The sequence below is a fragment of the Carcharhinus amblyrhynchos genome, chromosome 11 (assembly GCF_965287045.1).
Source record: "Carcharhinus amblyrhynchos chromosome 11, sCarAmb.v2.hapA, whole genome shotgun sequence".
Classification (NCBI taxonomy): domain Eukaryota; kingdom Metazoa; phylum Chordata; class Chondrichthyes; order Carcharhiniformes; family Carcharhinidae; genus Carcharhinus; species Carcharhinus amblyrhynchos.
In genome coordinates this window covers 13,625,079-13,642,664 of record NC_137334.1, presented here as the reverse complement: position 1 = coordinate 13,642,664, position 17,586 = coordinate 13,625,079, and the positions used below count along the sequence as shown (strand labels likewise).

Below are 17,586 nucleotides of genomic sequence, written 5' to 3'. Positions count from 1 at the left end.
TGGGTTTGGACACGAACCGTGCAGAGCCCTGTCAACCTCGGGTGGGATTTTCCGGTTTTGGGGGGGGGGGGGGGGGGGGGGCGAGTGGGGCCGGAAAATCCCACCCAAAGAGTCGCGATGATGCCAGTTGGAAAGCAAAAGGACTCATTCTCCAGTTGGATTGTCAGCCTCCCATTTTAAAAAATGATATCTGGTTAAAACAAAAACTTTAAAAAAAAATTGAAGTCTTTTTTAATGGCCTGGTTATTTCTTTTTCCTCCAGTGTTGTCCTGGGGATTGAAATGCCAGTTTCTGGAGATTACAGGCCTATTCCGGAGGGATTGGCAACTCGGAGCCCTGGGGTTCTTCCTTCCTTCCTTCCTGGGTGGGTGGGGCAGGGGTAACTGGGATGCGATATTTTTATGTAACGATTGGCGTCACAAGTAGGCTCACATTAACACTACAATGAAGTTATTGTGAAAATCCCCTAGTCGCCACGTTCCGGCACCTGTTCGGGTACACCGAGGGAGAATTTAGCCCGGCCAGCGCACCCTAACCGGCACATCTTCCGGACTGTGGGAGGAAACCCGGAGCACCCGGATGAAACCCACGCAGACACGGGGAGAACGTGCGAATTTCGCACAGACGGTGACCTGAGCTGGGAGTCAAACCGGGGTCTCTGGCGCTGTGAGGCAGCAGTGCTGATCACTGTGCCGCCCTCTGCCCCCAATCAGCGGAGATGTGAAGATTTTTACACAGAGGGTGGTGGGGGCCTGGAATGCCCTCACCACCCTCTGCCCCCACCACCCAGCTGCCAGGCGAGACGGTTGAGGCAACGACATTTAAGACTTATCTGGGTAGACACATGGGGAACAGAGGGATATAAATGGTTGGCCTAGACAGGGCAACGTGATCGGCGCAGGCTTGGAGGGCCGAAGGGCCTGTTCCTGTGCTGTACTGATCTTTGAAGTAATGGGAGGGGTGATGGTGTGACGATATCCTCCCAGGACGTCCAGCAGCGATGTTAACCACTGTGCCACCGTGATAGTCCCAGGCTTCCGTCTGCTGGTGTTCCTGAGTTATGAGTTAGCTCTGGTACCTGACATACAACGTCGCAGGCCCAGCCCCCTCCTCAGAGGAAAGGGTTTTTAAACAGGCGGCCCTCCCAGATGTGGAGACGGGACAAGCCACATGACACCAATATGCTGCCTCAGCAACATCTTCACAATTACTATCTGTGACATGCATTTTGATAAATCTCAAATTAAACCCCACTACTTCATTTGAAACATGCATATATGAAGCATCATAAATCATGCTTAATGTGGTGCTAAATTTCTTTACTGTTTATCCGCACATGCATTTCTGAGCAAGAGCCTCTCCCTTTCTCTCACTCACCCTCTCGGCTCTGCGTTTTAAATGTGAGAATGCGAGCAGCCTAACTAGGAATCAAAAAGGCAGAAGTTTCAAATTTATTTATTAGTGTCACAAGTAAGACTTACATTAACCCTGCAATGAAGTGCGAGGTTAGGGGGATTGGCCAAGCTAAATTGCCCTTCAGTGTCGGGAGGACTAGCTGGGGTAAATACATGAGGTTATGGGGATAGAGCCTGGGTGGCCACAGACTCGATGAAGTTCTGTGAAGTTACTGTGAAAATCCTCTAGTTGCCACACTCCGGGCGCCAGTTCGGGTACACTGAGGGAGAATTTAGCATCTGACCAGCGGGTCTTTTGGACTGTGGGAGGAAACCGGAGCACCCGGAGGAAACCCACGCAGACACGGAGGAAATGTGCAAGCTCCGCACAGACCGTGACCCACGCCGGGAATCGAACCCGGATCCCTGGCGCTGTGAGGCAGTGGCACTAACCACCATGCCACCCAAAGGTTTTGCATTTCTAGAGCATCTTTCACGATGCCAGAACGGAGCGTGAAGTTGTTGTCTGAGCTGGAGCATCTCTGCTGTCAGAGGTTGCCCGTTCCTCCCTGTGGCTGGGAGGGTGGGAGGACATCATCTGCGCCTTGTCCACCCAGTCTATTGGGTATCACTTCCAGGAACTGGGAACCTTTTCACTATTGGGAGGGAAGTGCGGGCGAGAGAGTCAGGGGGTAAAGGAAACCCGGGTTCAGTCTAGCTGAGGTAACAGGGACAGAGATGGTGTAGGGGAGACGGGGAGGTTGTATGTGTTTTGGGGGGGGAAGGGGGCAGGGAAATGACCCCTAATTCAACCAACCGAGGAATAAAGGGGGGAGTAAGGGTTTGAATGGATCCAATCAAAGAGGATCAGAGAATGAATGGAAGTATGGGAATGGGGGGGTAATATTTCGGAGGAGGGGGCTCTGGGCCACCCACTCATGAGGTGGGGGTGGGGCTGTTAATCTACCTAATGATGGCATGGTGGCACAGTGGTTAGCTCTGCTGCCTCTCAGTGCCAGGGACCTGGGTTCAATTCCCAGCCTGGGTCACTGCCTGTGTGGAGTCTGCACGGTCTCCCCGTGTCTGCGTGGGTTTTCCCCGGGTGCTCCAGTTTTCTCCCACAGTCCGAAGATGTACGGGTTAGGTGGATTGGCTATGCTAAATTGGCCCTTAGTGTCAGGGGGACTAGCTAGGGTAAATGGACGGGGTCACGGCGATAAGACCTGGGTGGGATTGTTGTGAGTGCAGATGCGATGGGCCAAATGGTCTCCTGCACTGTAGGGATGCTATGATTCTATGAATGATGGGGTAGTGAGGAGGATCTGAATGCTATTCCAGTTTACCCAGGAAGGGGCCAGGGGGGTCGCTGATGTAACCAATCAGAGTTGGAGCTTCAATTCAACCAATCATAAGACAAAGAAGGAGGAGGGGGTGAATTCTAATCCAGCCAATCATGAAGCAGGGCTTGATACCGTTGGTTTTTTTTTGTTTGAGAAGGGTTCTGTGTAAGGCGGGGTGGGGGGGGTGGGTGTCAGTGTTCGGGGGGGGGGGTGCTATACAAATGGCACTGCTGTTGAGTAACCACTCAACACAGTGGGGGTGGCAAGGTGGCGCAGTGGTTAGCATTGGTGCCTCATGGTGCCAGGGATCTGGATTCGATTCCCAGCTTGGCTCACTGTCTGTGCGGAGTCCGCACACTCTCCCCGTGTCTGCGTGGGTTTCCTCCGGGTGCTCCGGTTTCCCCCCACATCCTGAAAGACGTGCTGGTTAGGGTGCATTGTCCGTGCTAAATTTTCCCTCAGCGTGACCCGAACAGGCACCGGAGTGTGGCGGCTAGGGGGGTTTCACAGTAACTTCATTGCAGTGTTAATGTAAGCCTCGTGACTAATAAATAAACTTTAGTTTACAGCCCTTATAGGCCTTGTATTCCGGAGCCGAGGAATGGTGTAGCGGTCGGGAGGGAGCAAGGCCTCTCTGCACCGTATGGCGTCTGACTGAGCCCCGTCCACTCTGGCGCTGACTGCATCGAGCTAATCTCTCCATCAGTGAGGACAGGAGGCCTATTCTATGTTTAAAGGACATTGTTTAGCACACAAATGCTTCCTGTCATCGCGGCTCCCTTATCCATGAAGCCGATGCAGAGATAAGCTGGTTTGCATTCAGCGAAGATACGCAGAGTTTATCGGCATCATAAATAAAACGTTGTCACCTCGATTGTGGAGATTAGGTAAACAATAGGCTGTTCAATCGACCTTTCTGACTTGCTTCTCAAGGGGGGTTTTTTTTTGCGCCGCGCTGAGATAAGGGAGGAATCATTTCCATTTCTCACACGCAGTGCCAACAGCCAGTGCACCCACATTGGGCGCGGTGCCCATTCACTTAGCAGCTCAGAAGCTAAATCAATCCTCGCTCCTACACACGCGGCAGAAAGTTGCGCATTGGCACGTCCTACTCTGGGGGATCTGAGGGCGTGCGTTCAACTGGCACAGGCCCAGTGCTGAGGGAGTGCTGGAGTTTTTTTTTATCCATTCATGGGACATGGGCGTTGCTGGCCGGGCGAGCATTTATTCCCTAGTTGCCTTTGAAACTGAGCGGCTTGCCAGGCCATTTCAGAGGGCAGTTGAGAGTCAATCATGTTGATGTAGGCCAGACCGGATAAGGACAGCAGACTTCCTTCCCTAGCCAGATGAGTTTTTCCAACAATGGTTTCATGGTCATCAGTAGATTCTTAATTCCAGATATTTTTTATTGAATCCAAAATTCCACCATTTGCAGGATTTGAACATGGTATCTTCCATGTTTATTTTAGTGAATCCAAAATTCCACCATTTGCAGGATTTGAACATGGTATCTTCCATGTTTATTTTAGTGAATTCAAATTCCACCATTTGCTGTGGCTGGATTCGAACCTGGGACCGCAAAACATTAGCTGAGTTTTGGGATTAATAACCTAGCGATAATACCACGAGGCCATCGCCACCCTCAGTTGCCACTTTTCCAGCTGAAGAACTCGAACGCCCTCTCGAAAGGTGTATAGAAGAGATCCCATGGTGCCATTCCAAAAAAGACAAATCTCCCCGGTGTCCTGGCCAACATTCGTCCCCCAATCGACATTCCTCAAGAGAGAAAAGAAGCAGTTTTGTCTGACTGTTGTACTGTTGCTTTTAGCGGGGATCTTGCTCTGCACAGGTTGGATTACAGCCCCACCTCCCCCTAACCTGCACATCTTTTGAACACTGAGGGGCAACTTGGCACGGCCAATCCCCCTAATCTGCACGTCTTTTGGAGTGTGGGAGGAAACCCACGCAGACACGGGGAGAATGTGCAAAGTTCACACAGACAGTGAGCCAAGGCCAGGAATCGAACCCAGGCCCCCGGCGCTGTGGGGCAGCAGTGCTAACCACTGTGTCACCGTGCCACCCATCACGTGTTAAATCTCCAGGAACAGGGCCAATCAGAGTTGGTAACTGCAGTGTGTGGGGTGTTTTTGGGGGTGGGGAAATCGGATTAGTTTCTGCCCCAACACACTGAGTGCTTTCAGTGGGAAGAGCTGACGACAGCAAAAGGCAACTAGTGGCTCAACAACCAAACTCTATCTCACTTCTGTACACAATGGAGGGGCAGGAATGGGCTGGTGGGGGAGAGAGAGAAATGGGGGACTGAGGGCGGGGGGGAGAGAGAGAGAGAGGTGTGGAGGAATGGGTTGGCAAGGGAGACAGAGAGATGGGGGATGGGGGGTGCAGTGTAATTCTGGGGAGCCATGTTGAGTTGGCCCCCTGAGCCAGCCCCACCAGCAGTGGGAACGACAGTGGCTCGGCTACTGGAGGCGACTAATGTAGACAACCAAAGACCCAGTGAAGGGCCATTTTCCTGAGGGGCTGGCATTGAGCTGGCACTTGGAGGTGCCCTTGCCCTGACCACCTGTGCGGAGATGGCCTCCTTGTGGAAAAATCCAAAGATGTGTGGGTTAGGTTGATTGGCCATGCTAAGAAATTACCCCTTGGTGTCCAGGGATGAGTTGGTTAGAGGATATAATATGTAGGGATATGGAGGTAGGGATATGGGGCTAGGGCCTGGGTGGGATTGTGTTCGGTGCAGACTCGATGGGCCGAAGGGCCTCTTTCTGCATTGTAGGATTCTATGATCTATGAAAAGCCATTGGAGCCAGAGGAAACCCTCTAATTCCCCTCTCCTCCATTCCCCACAACCCCTCGCTTAGTCATGGTGCCCAGAAGAAACCATCTTCGTGACCCCCCTCTATCAGGGATTGGGGGGGGTGGGGGGGGGTGGTGGTGGTGGGGGTTCAAAATGGCGGCGCCCTCTTGCTTCCCTGAGCAGTGGCCACCTCTCCCATTGGCTCAGTGGCTCTAGCCAAGGCTGCCCTCTGATTGGGCTGGCAGAGCGGAATGCCCGCCTGCGTTCCATAACTGGCCGTCCCCTCACATCCCCCCCCCCCAGCTCTCGATGGAGGTATCCAGGGCAACAACACCGAGGTGGGCCACTCTCTGTCTCTGCCCGAATGAGCGGGATAGCCTAATAACACTCTCAGTGTGCTCCACGCACCACCCCCTCTGCTCCGACCTCAGGGGAAACCCCGCCACAGCAGCACAAGGCGCGAGGTGCCTTGCAGAGGGAGGGGGAAAAGTGACGGGAGGTGTGATGGTTGTGTTTTAAACAGGACGTGGGTTGCCCAGGCTGGCTCTCAGGCGTGCTGATCCCACCAGCAGCTGAGGCTGACTGGCGCTGCCAACTGTGGCTGGATGTATTTCTGGAGGTTTCATCCTCTGCCCATTCTCCGGCTTCCAATGTTTTGATAACAAATAAGTGGCAGCGTTGGAAGTAAACAAACACTCGGCTCTCACCACATTCCTATTAAAGCGCTTCGGATTTCCCTGCCCGCTTTCTGACGTCCACTGAATTAATCCTTAGTTTTTAACCTCTGGCGGCAATCTCGCCGGATCGACTGGAGAACATCCAAGATTTCAAACTTGGCCTGCGGTGAATTGGGCTCGTAAACAGCACTCGATCCAGAAGGTTCCACATCGCAGTCGCCACGTGCAAACTCTGATGTGTCCACAAATGTCCTGGTTAGGTGGATTGGCCGTGCTGAATTGCCCCTTAGGGACTAGCATGGGGATAGGCCCTGGGTGGGATTGTTGCCAGTACAGACCCAATGGGCCGAATGGCCTCCTTCCTGGAGGACAATGATCCGTGAGGTTGAATGTTCCACACATTCAATTTCTTTCATCCAGACCAGTTATGAAAGTTCCTTCTCCTCCTCACTACCTACTATTATCTCTAGGTTCTCTGGGGACCATCACAAAGCTGTTACAGCCAATGTTACAGGATGTATGGCAGCCAATTTGTGCACAGACCACACTCAATAATAGCAATGCCCAGAGAACCTGTTTGTTGACGACTTTTGTTGAGGGGTAAACATTAGGTGGGGGTTGATGGTTGATTGGTATTATTGCTAGACTATTAATCCAGAATTAATCCAGGAAACCAGAGCACATGAAGCATCACCCAAAGTGACATTTTGGCACAGTGGTTAGTGCTGCTGCCTCACAGCGCCAGGGACCCGGGTTCGATTCCAGCCTCGGGTCCCTGTCTGTGTGGAGCCTGCATGCTCTCCCCTGTGAGTTTCCTCCTACAGTCTGAAAGACGTGCTAGTTAGGGTGCATTGGCCGTGCTAAATTCTCCATCGGTGTAACCCGAACAGGCACCAGAGTGTGGCGACTAGGGGATTTTCACTGCAGTGTTAATGTAAGCCTCACTTGTGACACCAATAAATAAAATTTAACTAAATGGAGAAGAGAGAGGGAGACCGAGTGGTCTCGGGAGAGATCTCCAGGGAGTTTGGGAAGTTAAAGGCAGGACCACCACCGGAATATTGAAAAATGCACCAATTGGGGGAGGGAGGGGAGAGATCGCGGATCAGCGATAATGAAAAGAAATGGCCCCCCCCCCCAAACCCCCGTGCCGACGCGGTGATGTCATCACGGTGCCCGTCCCTCCCGTGCACAAACTTGGCGTGAAGTTGTGCGAGAGAGGCGTTGCCAGGGCAACGTGCCCTTTAAGGAACACAGAAGTGTGACCTTTACACAGGCTGCAGCAGGGCTGCTAATGAATAATGAGGTGTTAACATTGACACAGGCAGAGACCCTCACGGTAGGGATTAGCATTTGCAAAGGTGAACACAGGCCTCCGTTCAATTTGGACTGCACTTTCCAAAGAAAGAATCTATTGTTTCTGAGGGAACAAAATCAGCCTTGGCCTTTCAAATAAGAGACGGTTTTCAAAAAATATTCTACCCTTTGTGTTCTTCGGTTCCGGGGATACTGAGCCCTTCTATTCTCATCTCTTTCCCTTAGCTTTATAGTCAAGCCATTAGTTTCATTGGATCTAATGTATGGAGTCTGCACGTTGTTTGCATGGGTTTCCTCCGGGTGCTCCGGTTTCCTCCCACAGTCCAAAGATGTGCGGGTAAGGTGGATTGGCCATGCTAACTTGCCCCTTAGTGCCCAAAGATGTGCAGGTAGAAGGATTGGACATGCTAAATTGCCCCTTAGTGCCCAAAGATGTGCAGGTAGAAGGATTGGCCATGCTAACTTGCCCCTTAGTGCCCAAAGATGTGCAGGTAGAAGGATTGGCCATGCTAACTTGCCCCTTAGTGCCCAAAGATGTGCAGGTAGAAGGATTGGCCATGCTAACTTGCCCCTTAGTGCCCAAAGATGTGCAGGTAGAAGGATTGGCCATGCTAACTTGCCCCTTAGTGCCCAAAGATGTGCAGGTAGAAGGATTGGCCATGCTAACTTGCCCCTTAGTGCCCAAAGATGTGCAGGTAGAAGGATTGGCCATGCTAAATTGGCTCTTAGCGTCAGGTTAGCAGGGTAATTATATGGGGGCGTGGGGATAGGATCTGGTGGGACTGTCGTCAGTGCAGTCTCGATGGGCCGAATGGCCTCCTTCTGCACTGTAGGGACTTGATGATTCTATTACAATGTGATCTGGTTCCCACATGTTGGTGCTTGCTTGGTTCTGATTATGGGAGAACATTACCTATGTGTTGGTTCCCTGTGGCTCCATCTGCCCTGCAGCCGATTGTGCCTGGAGTAACTTTGCCCATTCCCCTGGCCTTGGCGCACAACTCTTTCAAATTCCTTCCACCCACCTGTACACCTCAAATGTGCAATCCATTCCATTGGTGACAAAGGCTTTATATATTGCCTCTCTCAGGCCCCAAATGTCCCAGTGAATAACGTGCTTTGGAAGTCTATCCACTGTACCAATCCAGAGACCCTCCGCAAGTCTGTACCATGGGGTTTGAACCCACAACTTCCTGACTAAATGACAAGAGTGCACCAACTGAGTCACGGCTGAACTAGTTGTAGTTGGTGGGCCTTCAGCCTCTCCACCATGAGGCAGTGAGGTTCTTCCTCCCCTTCCTGTACCCGCTCACATCCCCCAAACTTCCCAAACTCCCAGAATTTCCTCCCTAAGCCTCTCTCTCTCCTACTTTCAGACCCTCCTGTAAAATCCCATTGAAAATATTTCTGCCTCTGAGCCCCTCACCTGCAACAACAATGAAGCCAACCCCTGCATTTATGTAGCACCTTGCACTAACGACAAGGTCCCCAAGTCCCACTCCTGCCATTGAAGCCAAACTGAGGTTCCTCCTGCTTAACAATAGGATTGTTACAATGGGGGGGGAAGTCAAGATAAGTATTCAAAGAGTCTCATTCCAAGGCAGGAATGGCCCCCCTCCCTCCCCCCTAACCATTGCCCTCAGTTGGTTACCATTGTTTCTCTTCTGCAGGAGATGAGCCTTGCGGGGGTCGTTTAAACGCACGAGAAGCTGGTTACATCACCTCCCCCGGATACCCACATGACTACACGGCGCACCAGAAGTGTGAATGGGTCATCTACGCACCTGAGAGCCACCAGAAGATTCTGCTGAACTTTAACCCGCACTTTGAACTGGAGAAACATGACTGCAGGTAATGCAATATGGGTACCGAAAAGTTTTAGAATATTATGCAACATATATTAGCTTGAACGAACAGCGTATTCGTTGTAAGACATTAATTTCTTGATTTGATTTGATTTATTATTGTCAAGCGTAATGGGATACAGTGAAAAGTATTGCTTCTTGCACATTACGCAGACAAAGCATACCGTTCATAGAGAAGGAATGGAGCGAGCGCAGAATGTAGGGTTACAGTCATAGCTAGGGTGTAGAGAGAGATCAACTTAATGCGAGGTCGGTCCATTCAAGAGGCTGACGGCAGCAGCGAAGAAGCTGTTCTTGAGTCAGTTGGTACGTGACCTCAGACTTTTGTATCTTTTCCTGAAAGAAGAAGGTGGAAGAGAGAATGCCCGGGGTGCGTGCGGTCCTTAATTATGGCTTTTATTTGATTTGATTTATTATTGTCAGATGTATTGGGACACAGTGAAAAGTATTGTTTCTCACATGCTACACAGACAAAGCATACTGTTCATAGAGAAAGAAAGAGTGCAGAATGCAATGTTACAGTCACAGAGAGCTTTGTAAGAAACTACAAAGATTTGTGAACAAAGCCCAGTCCATCACTCAAACCAGCTTCCCACCTGTTGACTTTGTCTATACTTCCTTATCTGCCGTGGCAGGATTCGAACCTGGGTCCCCAAAGTATTACCCTAGGTCCCCAGATTATGAGTCCAGCGATAATACCATTCTGCCACCACCTTCCCACATTCTGTTTGATCATGATTGACAGATATCTTAACTCCACCTTTGTCCTGCATATCCCTTCCCATCCAGTACCCCACCCCCACCCCCCCCCCCCCCACCCCCCAACCAAAACAAAAATCACTGTTTTGGAATATCCATTTGCTCCCCACCCCCACAACCTGCCCATCCCTCAGCCTCAGTAGTGTTTTTTTTGCGGGGGGGAAGGGGTGGATCTAGTTCCAGATTTCCACTTTGTATGAACAAATGCTCCCTTCACAGCTTTATAAAGTTTCACCCTGTTGTGCGGGTCTCCTGCTGCCAGAGGAAATAGTTTCTCTACCTCAGCCCCTGTCAAAACGCTCAATCCACCCCCACCCCCGAGCTCTAGGAGCTATCAGTTTGAGAACGCCAGCTGCCCTTGTGCCAGTTGTGTTAACAAACCAGCACCGCTGACCCACTCCCGCTCTGCCCGGGGAGCCGGGTTCGATTCCGGCCTCGGGTGACTGACTGTGCGGCGTCTGCACATTTTTTTGTTACTCATTCTTGGGTCATGGGCGTCGCTGGCTGGGCCAACATTTACTGCCCATCCTTAGCTGCCCCTTGAGAAGGTGGAGGTGAGCTGCCTTCTTGAATCGCTGCAGTCCATGTTCTGTGGGTTGGCCCACAATGCCGTTAGGGAGGGAATTCCAGGATTTTGATCCAGTGACAGTGAAGGAACGGTGATATATTTCCAAGTCAGGATAGTGAATGGCTTGGAGGGGAACTTGTAGGTGATGGTGTTCCCATGTATCTGCTGCCCTTGTCCTTCTAGATGGAAATGGTCGTGGGTTTGGAAGGTGTTGTCTGAGGATCTTTGGTGAATTGCTGCAGTGCATCTTGTAGATGGTTCACACTGCTGCTACTGAGCGTTGGTGGTGGAGGGAGTGGATGTTTGTAGGTGTGGTGCCAATCAAACGAGGCTGCTTTGTCCTGGATGGTGTCAAACTTCTTGAGTGTTGTTGGAGTTGCCCCCACCCAGGCTAGTGGGGAGTATTCCATCACACCCCTGACTTGTGCCTTGCAGATGGTGGATAGGTTTTGGGGAGTCAGGAGGTGAGTATTCCCAGCCTCTGCACGTTCTCCCTGTGTCTGCGTGGGTTTCCTCCGGGTGCTCCGGTTTCCTCCCACACTCTGAATGATGTGCAGGTTAGGTGGATCGGCCATGCTAAATTGCCCCTGAGTGTGCCAACCTGGGAGATTAGCAGGGTAAATGTGTGGGGTTAAAGGAATGGGGTGGTGAGTGGATTTGGGTAAGATGCTCTTTCGGAGAGTCGGTGCTGATTTTGATGGGCAGAATGGCCTTCTGCACTATTGGGATTCTACGATTGTACTCTATGATTACGAGTTCCACAGTGTGAGGGTAAGATATTGGCTCAGCACAGGATCAGCCTCATTCGGGACATTCTCCTGAATTTTTAATGCTGTGAAGTGCCTCGCTAATATACCAAGGCCGTGCACTTCTAACTGTGTTTGAACATTGAGCACAGCAACGTAAAGGTTAGAGACAGAGTGCAAATGGTGAAGTTGCAGCATTGTCTTTGCTATCCCCTGGTGGTGGGAGTCAAGAATTGCACCTCAGGCCCCCAGCGATCCCAGGACCAGTGAAGGGAACAGTCTGAAGTGCCCCATGGCGCAAGCCATCCTGCATTTATAGCGTCTTCCATGGCCTCAGCACATCCCAAAGCGGATCAAGTATTCTTGAAGTGCAGTCACCCATTGCAACATAAGAAACGGGGCAGCTGGCCAGCGCACAGCAAGCTCCCACAGACAGCAAGGCGATCAAGAACAGATACATTACTAATGTTAGATGAGGGGTAAAGTATTACCCAGGACAGTGGGGGAGAAATCTGCTACTCTGCTTTGAAGTAATGCCATGATGCTATTTCATGCCCACTTCCCGGGGAGGCTGCCGAACGTGGCACCTCTGGCAATGCAGCATTCCCTCAGTACGCGCTGCTCCTTCATAAACCTCTTCCGAAAACATTCACTCCCTCTCCCGCCATCGCACAGTGACAGCCCTGTGTACACAAGGTAATGTTGGAACCCATGGCCACTCTGACCTTGAAGGACTGGGGCAGCAGATACCTGGGAACGCCACCATTCAGAAGATCCGCTCCAAGTCACTCACCATCCCGGCTTGGAAATATATCACCATTCCTTCACCATCACCTTCTCAACGGGCAATTAATGATGGACAATGAATGATGACCCAGCCAGCCATACCCACATCTCGGGGAGGTGATGGCTTAGTGGTATTATTGCAAAACTATTAATCCAGAAACTCAACTAATGATCTGGGGACCTGGGTTCGAATCCTGCCACGGCAGATGGTGAAATTCAATACAAAAAAAATCTGGAATTAAAAATCCATGAAACCATTGTTGGAAAAACCCATCTGGTTCAATCATGTCCTTGGGGAAGGAAATCTGTCATTCTTACATGGTCTGGCCTACATGTGACTCCAGAGCAATTTTCATAGAAGCCCTACAGTGCAGAAGGAGGCCATTTAGCCCATCGAGCCTGCACTGACAATAATCTCGCTCAGGGCCTCTCCCTGTAACCCCACATATTTACTCCACTAATCTCTCTAACCAACGCGTCCTGGGACATTAAGGGGCAATTTAGCATGGCCAATGCACCGAGTCCACACATATTTGGAGTGTGGGAGGAAACCGGAACACCCAAAGGAAATCCACGCAGACAAGGGAGAATATGCAAACTCCAAACAGACCCAAGCCAGGAATCAAACCCGGGTCCCTGGCGCTGTGAGGCAGCAGTGCTAACCGCTGTGACACTGATGATCATTGTCAACTGGTTCACTATTGCCCTTTTAGGGAAGGAAATCTGCCATCCTTACCGGGACTGGCCTACATGTAACTCTAGAGCCACAGCAATGTGATTGGCTCTTAACTGCCCTCTGAAATGGCCTAATAAGCTACTCAGTCAAGGGCAACTAGGGATGGGCAATAAATCTTGGCTTAGCCAGCAACGCCTATGTCCCAGGAATGAACTTAAAAAAATGAATCAAGAAAATTTTGCTGGCCATGTCAACTCTATTTCTCGATTCTGTCATTCGCTTCAATTCTCCTTACGCACCAGAAAAGTGCAGTATTGATCTTTCTATACATACACCTGGGACATAGTCCATCATGTGAAGAAGCTTTTCCTGGATCTGCTTTTAAATAATCTAGCTTTGTTCTATAGTTGCTTCTCCTTTTTCAGGACTGGGGTTGGAGTGGGGGGTTTAGGGAGGTGTGGTGTGGTGGGGGCGCAGTGTGGACTAGCTCCCTATCTTCCCTAGTCAACTCAGAGACAATTAAAAATGTATTTTAAGGGCCCTCCTACCTCTGAGTGAACTGTTAACCAGCGAATGCACTCGCATTCATTCACATTTTCTCAAAAACAGAGAGGCTGAGGAATGATTTCATAAAAGGTTTACATTTCTTAAAGGGTTTAATACGGTAGACACAGAGAAAATGTTTCCACTTGTTGGGGGGAGGGTGGTCGATACAAAACTAGGGGCCGTGAATATAAGACAGTGACTAATGAATCCAACAAGGGAATTCAGGAGAAACTTCCTTTCCCAGAGTGTGGTTGGAACTTGCTGCCATGTGGGAATAGTTGAGGTCAATGGAGTGTCTTCAAGAGGAAACTAGGTAGATACTTCTTTTATTCACCCATAGAAATGGAGGCAATGGCCTAGCGCTATTAGCACTAGACTAGTCATCTAGAAACTCAGCTAATGTCCTGGGGACACAGGTTTGAATCCCACCACAGCAGATGGCGAGATTTAAACTCAGTTTTTAAAAAAAAACTCTGGAATTAAGAATCTACCGATGAGCATGAAACCATCGTCGTAGATGTCCTTTAGGGAAAGCGCAGATCAGCATCGCGGAGAGATGGTTGGATTCTCTCTTGTTAGAGGTGGCCGTTGTCTGACTCTTGTGTGGTGTGAATATTACCTGACACTTGTCAGCCCAAGCCTGCATGAGGGAGGAAAGAGTAGAAAGATATGTTGATGTTGGGGGAGGGGGTGAGGGAATAAATGAATGATTCAGGCTTTCTGTCTCTGGGTGAGATTGAGGATGTTACTGCCACATTCCCTGTTTTGTGCCACTTGTTCTCAGAACAAGATGACCTTTGTCAAGAGCTGGCAATGGTGGGGAGGGGGGTGGGATGAGGCGACTTGGGTCATTGTCTGTGTGGAGTCTTGATGTGGAGATGCCAGCGTTGGACTAGGGTAAACACAGTAAGAAGTCTGACAACACTAGGTTTAAGTCCAACCAATTATTAAGTCCAACCAAGTCTGCACATTCTCTGCGTGGGTTTCCTCTGGGTGCTCCGGTTTCCTCCCACGCTCCAAAGATGTGCGGATTAGGTGGATTGGCTGTGCTAAATTGACCCTTAGTACGCCAGCATGTGTGGGTTGGGAGGATTAGCAGGGTAAGTATGTGTGGCTACGGGGATAAGGCCTGGGTGAGATTGTTGTGGGTGCAGACTCGATGGGCCAAATGGCTTCCTTCTTCACTGGAGGGATTCTACGAGTCTACGTACTGAACCGACAACCCCCTGCCTCCCCCTCCCCTTTCATGACCGCCCAGAGTCAAAATGGCCGCCCCATTGTTTTCCCGGTGAGAGAACGAAAGATGCCATGTGCGCTAAATGCCAGTTGGCCATCTCTATATCTGATTTACTGTGCTCTCCTCGGCTTTCCCCAAGGTACGACTACATCGAGATCCGTGACGGAGAGGGGGAGAATGCGGACCTACTGGGTAAACACTGTGGAAATATCGCCCCCTCGTCCATCGTCTCCTCAGGCCCCATCCTCTACATCAAATTTGTGTCGGACTACGCACACCAGGGAGCAGGGTTCTCGTTGCGTTATGAAATCTTCAGGACAGGTTAGTCCCCTATTCTTTATATGCTTGTACGGTACACCATGAAAATATATAAATATGTGGGCCCGAATTCTCCAACCCCACCCGCAACTGGGATCCTGCAGTCCCGCTACAATGAATGGAGTTTCGGCCGAACATCAAATTCTCCATTCTCACTGACGAACAAGATCGAAGAATTCTGGCTGCAAACACCACCACCAACACCCCCCCCCCCAAACCCCTCCACCTCTACCAAGAAGCAGCATTATAAATCTCCAGCTATATGTGGACATATGCTGCCAGCTATAATGCATTTGGCAGCGTGCTTTCCTCTGAAGCACAAGGGGAGGTGATGGCCTAATGGTATTATCACTAGACTATTAGTCCAGAAACTCAGCTAACGTTCTGGGGACCCGGGTTCGAATCCCGCCACGGCAGAGGGATTCAACAAAATAATATCTGAAATTAAGAATCTACTGATGACCACAAAACCATTGTCAGTTGTCAGAAAAAAACCCATCTGGTTCACTAATGTCCTTTATGGAAGGAAATGTGCTGCCCTTACCCGGTCTGGCCTACATGCGATCCCAGAGGCATAGCAATGTGATTGACCCTCGAGCAACTAGAGATGGGCAATAAATACTGGCCCAGCCAGCGATGCCTGTGTCCCATGAATGAATAAAGAAACAAGGTCTTGAGTTCAAGTCCTGCTTGGTGGCTTCAGCATAAAGATCAAATCCAGTGCAGTACTGAGGGAGCACAGCACTGTTGGAGGCGCTGTCTGTCAGGTGACATGTTAAACTGAGAACACAGCAAAAACAGAAAACGCTGGGAAATCTCAGCAGGCCTGACAATATCTTTGGGGAGAGAATAGAGGCAATGTTTCAAGTCTGGATGATACTTCGACAGAGTTCCTACCTTTCAATTCCCTCTTTTATGGGATGAGGGTGTCGCTGGTCAGGACAGCATTTGTTGCCCACCCCTAGTCACCCTTCAACTGAGTGTCATAGAACATAGAACGTAGAACATAGAACATTACAGCGCAGAACAGGCCCTTCGGCCCACGATTTTGCGCCGACCAGTTAAAAAAACAATGACCCTCTAACCTAAACCAATCCCTTTTCGTCCATAAACCTATCCACGGATCTCTTAAACGCCCCCAAACTAGGCGCATTTACAACCGCAGCAGGCAGGGCATTCCAATCCCTCACCACCCTCTGGGTAAAGAACCTACCCCTGACATCCATTTCTTACCATTTCTGAGGACAATTGAGAGTCATTGCTGTGGATCTGGAATCACATGTAGGCCAGACTAGGTACAGATGGCAGATTTCCTTCCCTAAAGGACATTAGTGAACCAGATGGGTTTTTCCAACAATTGATTCAGGATCATCAGTAGACTTTTAATTCTAGATTTTTATTGAATTTAAATTTGCCGTGGTGGGATTCGAACTCGGGTCCCCAGAGCATTACCCTGGGTCTCTGGATTACTAACTCAGTGACAATACCACTACACCATGCTCAGATGGATGCCTTTCACAGAAGAGGAAGGGAGCTATCCCCAGTGTCCCAGAGTTCTGCACCATGAAAAGGAATCATTCGATCAGCATTGCTGCTTGTGGGAGCTTGCTGTGCGTAAATTGGCTGCCGCATTGCCTCCAACACAACAGTGGCTGCATGTCAAAGCATGCTTTTTGTAGGCTGTAATGTGTACTGAGGCATGCAGTGTCCATGAAGAGCACCACCCAAATGAAAGTCTTTCATCTCTGAACACAGGGCAGGGGGAGAAGGGTGAATCCCACCCACAGAAGGAAACCTTGGAGAAAATGTTCACTCCCCACCTCACTCTCTGGGGGCTGTTCCATTGGGACCCCAACTCCATTTTGATGCATTCCAGGAGATATTACCTCCTGACTTCAGGCCTTAAGCCACCCTCCCCTCCTCCTCCCCCCCACACTGTCTTGCCATTAGTCTATCCTCTGGGCCGTCTGACCTGCCCACAGCCTATAGGAAAGATTCCCTCTCAGAGAGTCGGTGCAGGCTCAATGGGCCGAATGGCCTCCTTCTGCACTGTGGAGATTCTGTGGGAAGGGGAAAGACTTCTTGTTGCCCTCCGAGTCAAGCAGCCTTTCCCCGTGGGCTCCTCCCCTTCTCCAGCCATCTTTCGACGGGTAAATCAAACTGTTGACATAACATAAAGGAAAATACCAATTTTGTCCAATGGTTGCTTTGTTCTGTTCCTGGAGCTGAACCCCCAGTTCCTGGAGGTGCCAAGACCATGCAGGGAAAAGGGCACTCAGCCATGAAGGCTCAACTGGAGAGCTGGCATGACATGATGGGCCAAATGGCCTCCTTCTGCACCCTAACCAATCTGTGAGTCCATAGAACACCAAAGGATTAGCAAATCCTGTACCATAGTAACATAGTAACATAGCTGCCGTTGTGGACTGGGGAAGGAGAGGGAATTGTGGGCAGCACGGTGGCATGATGGTTAGCACTGCTGCCTCACAGCACCAGGGATCCAGGTTCAGTTCCCAGCTTGGGTCATATCTGTGCAGAGTCT

The 17,586-nt window shown here is 50.3% G+C and overlaps 1 protein-coding gene across 2 annotated transcripts in view; it reads left to right on the top strand.

Annotated features, from left to right (window-relative positions):
• LOC145349921 (neuropilin-2-like) overlaps positions 1-17,586 on the top strand; it is a 127,588-nt gene that overhangs the window by 16,227 nt on the left and 93,775 nt on the right. For both annotated transcript variants that reach the window (XM_080198591.1, XM_080198592.1), the window contains exons 2-3: positions 9,214-9,394; positions 14,866-15,047. In XM_080198591.1, the coding sequence (XP_080054717.1) occupies positions 9,214-9,394; positions 14,866-15,047 (363 nt within the window). The remainder of the gene's footprint in view (positions 1-9,213; positions 9,395-14,865; positions 15,048-17,586) is intronic.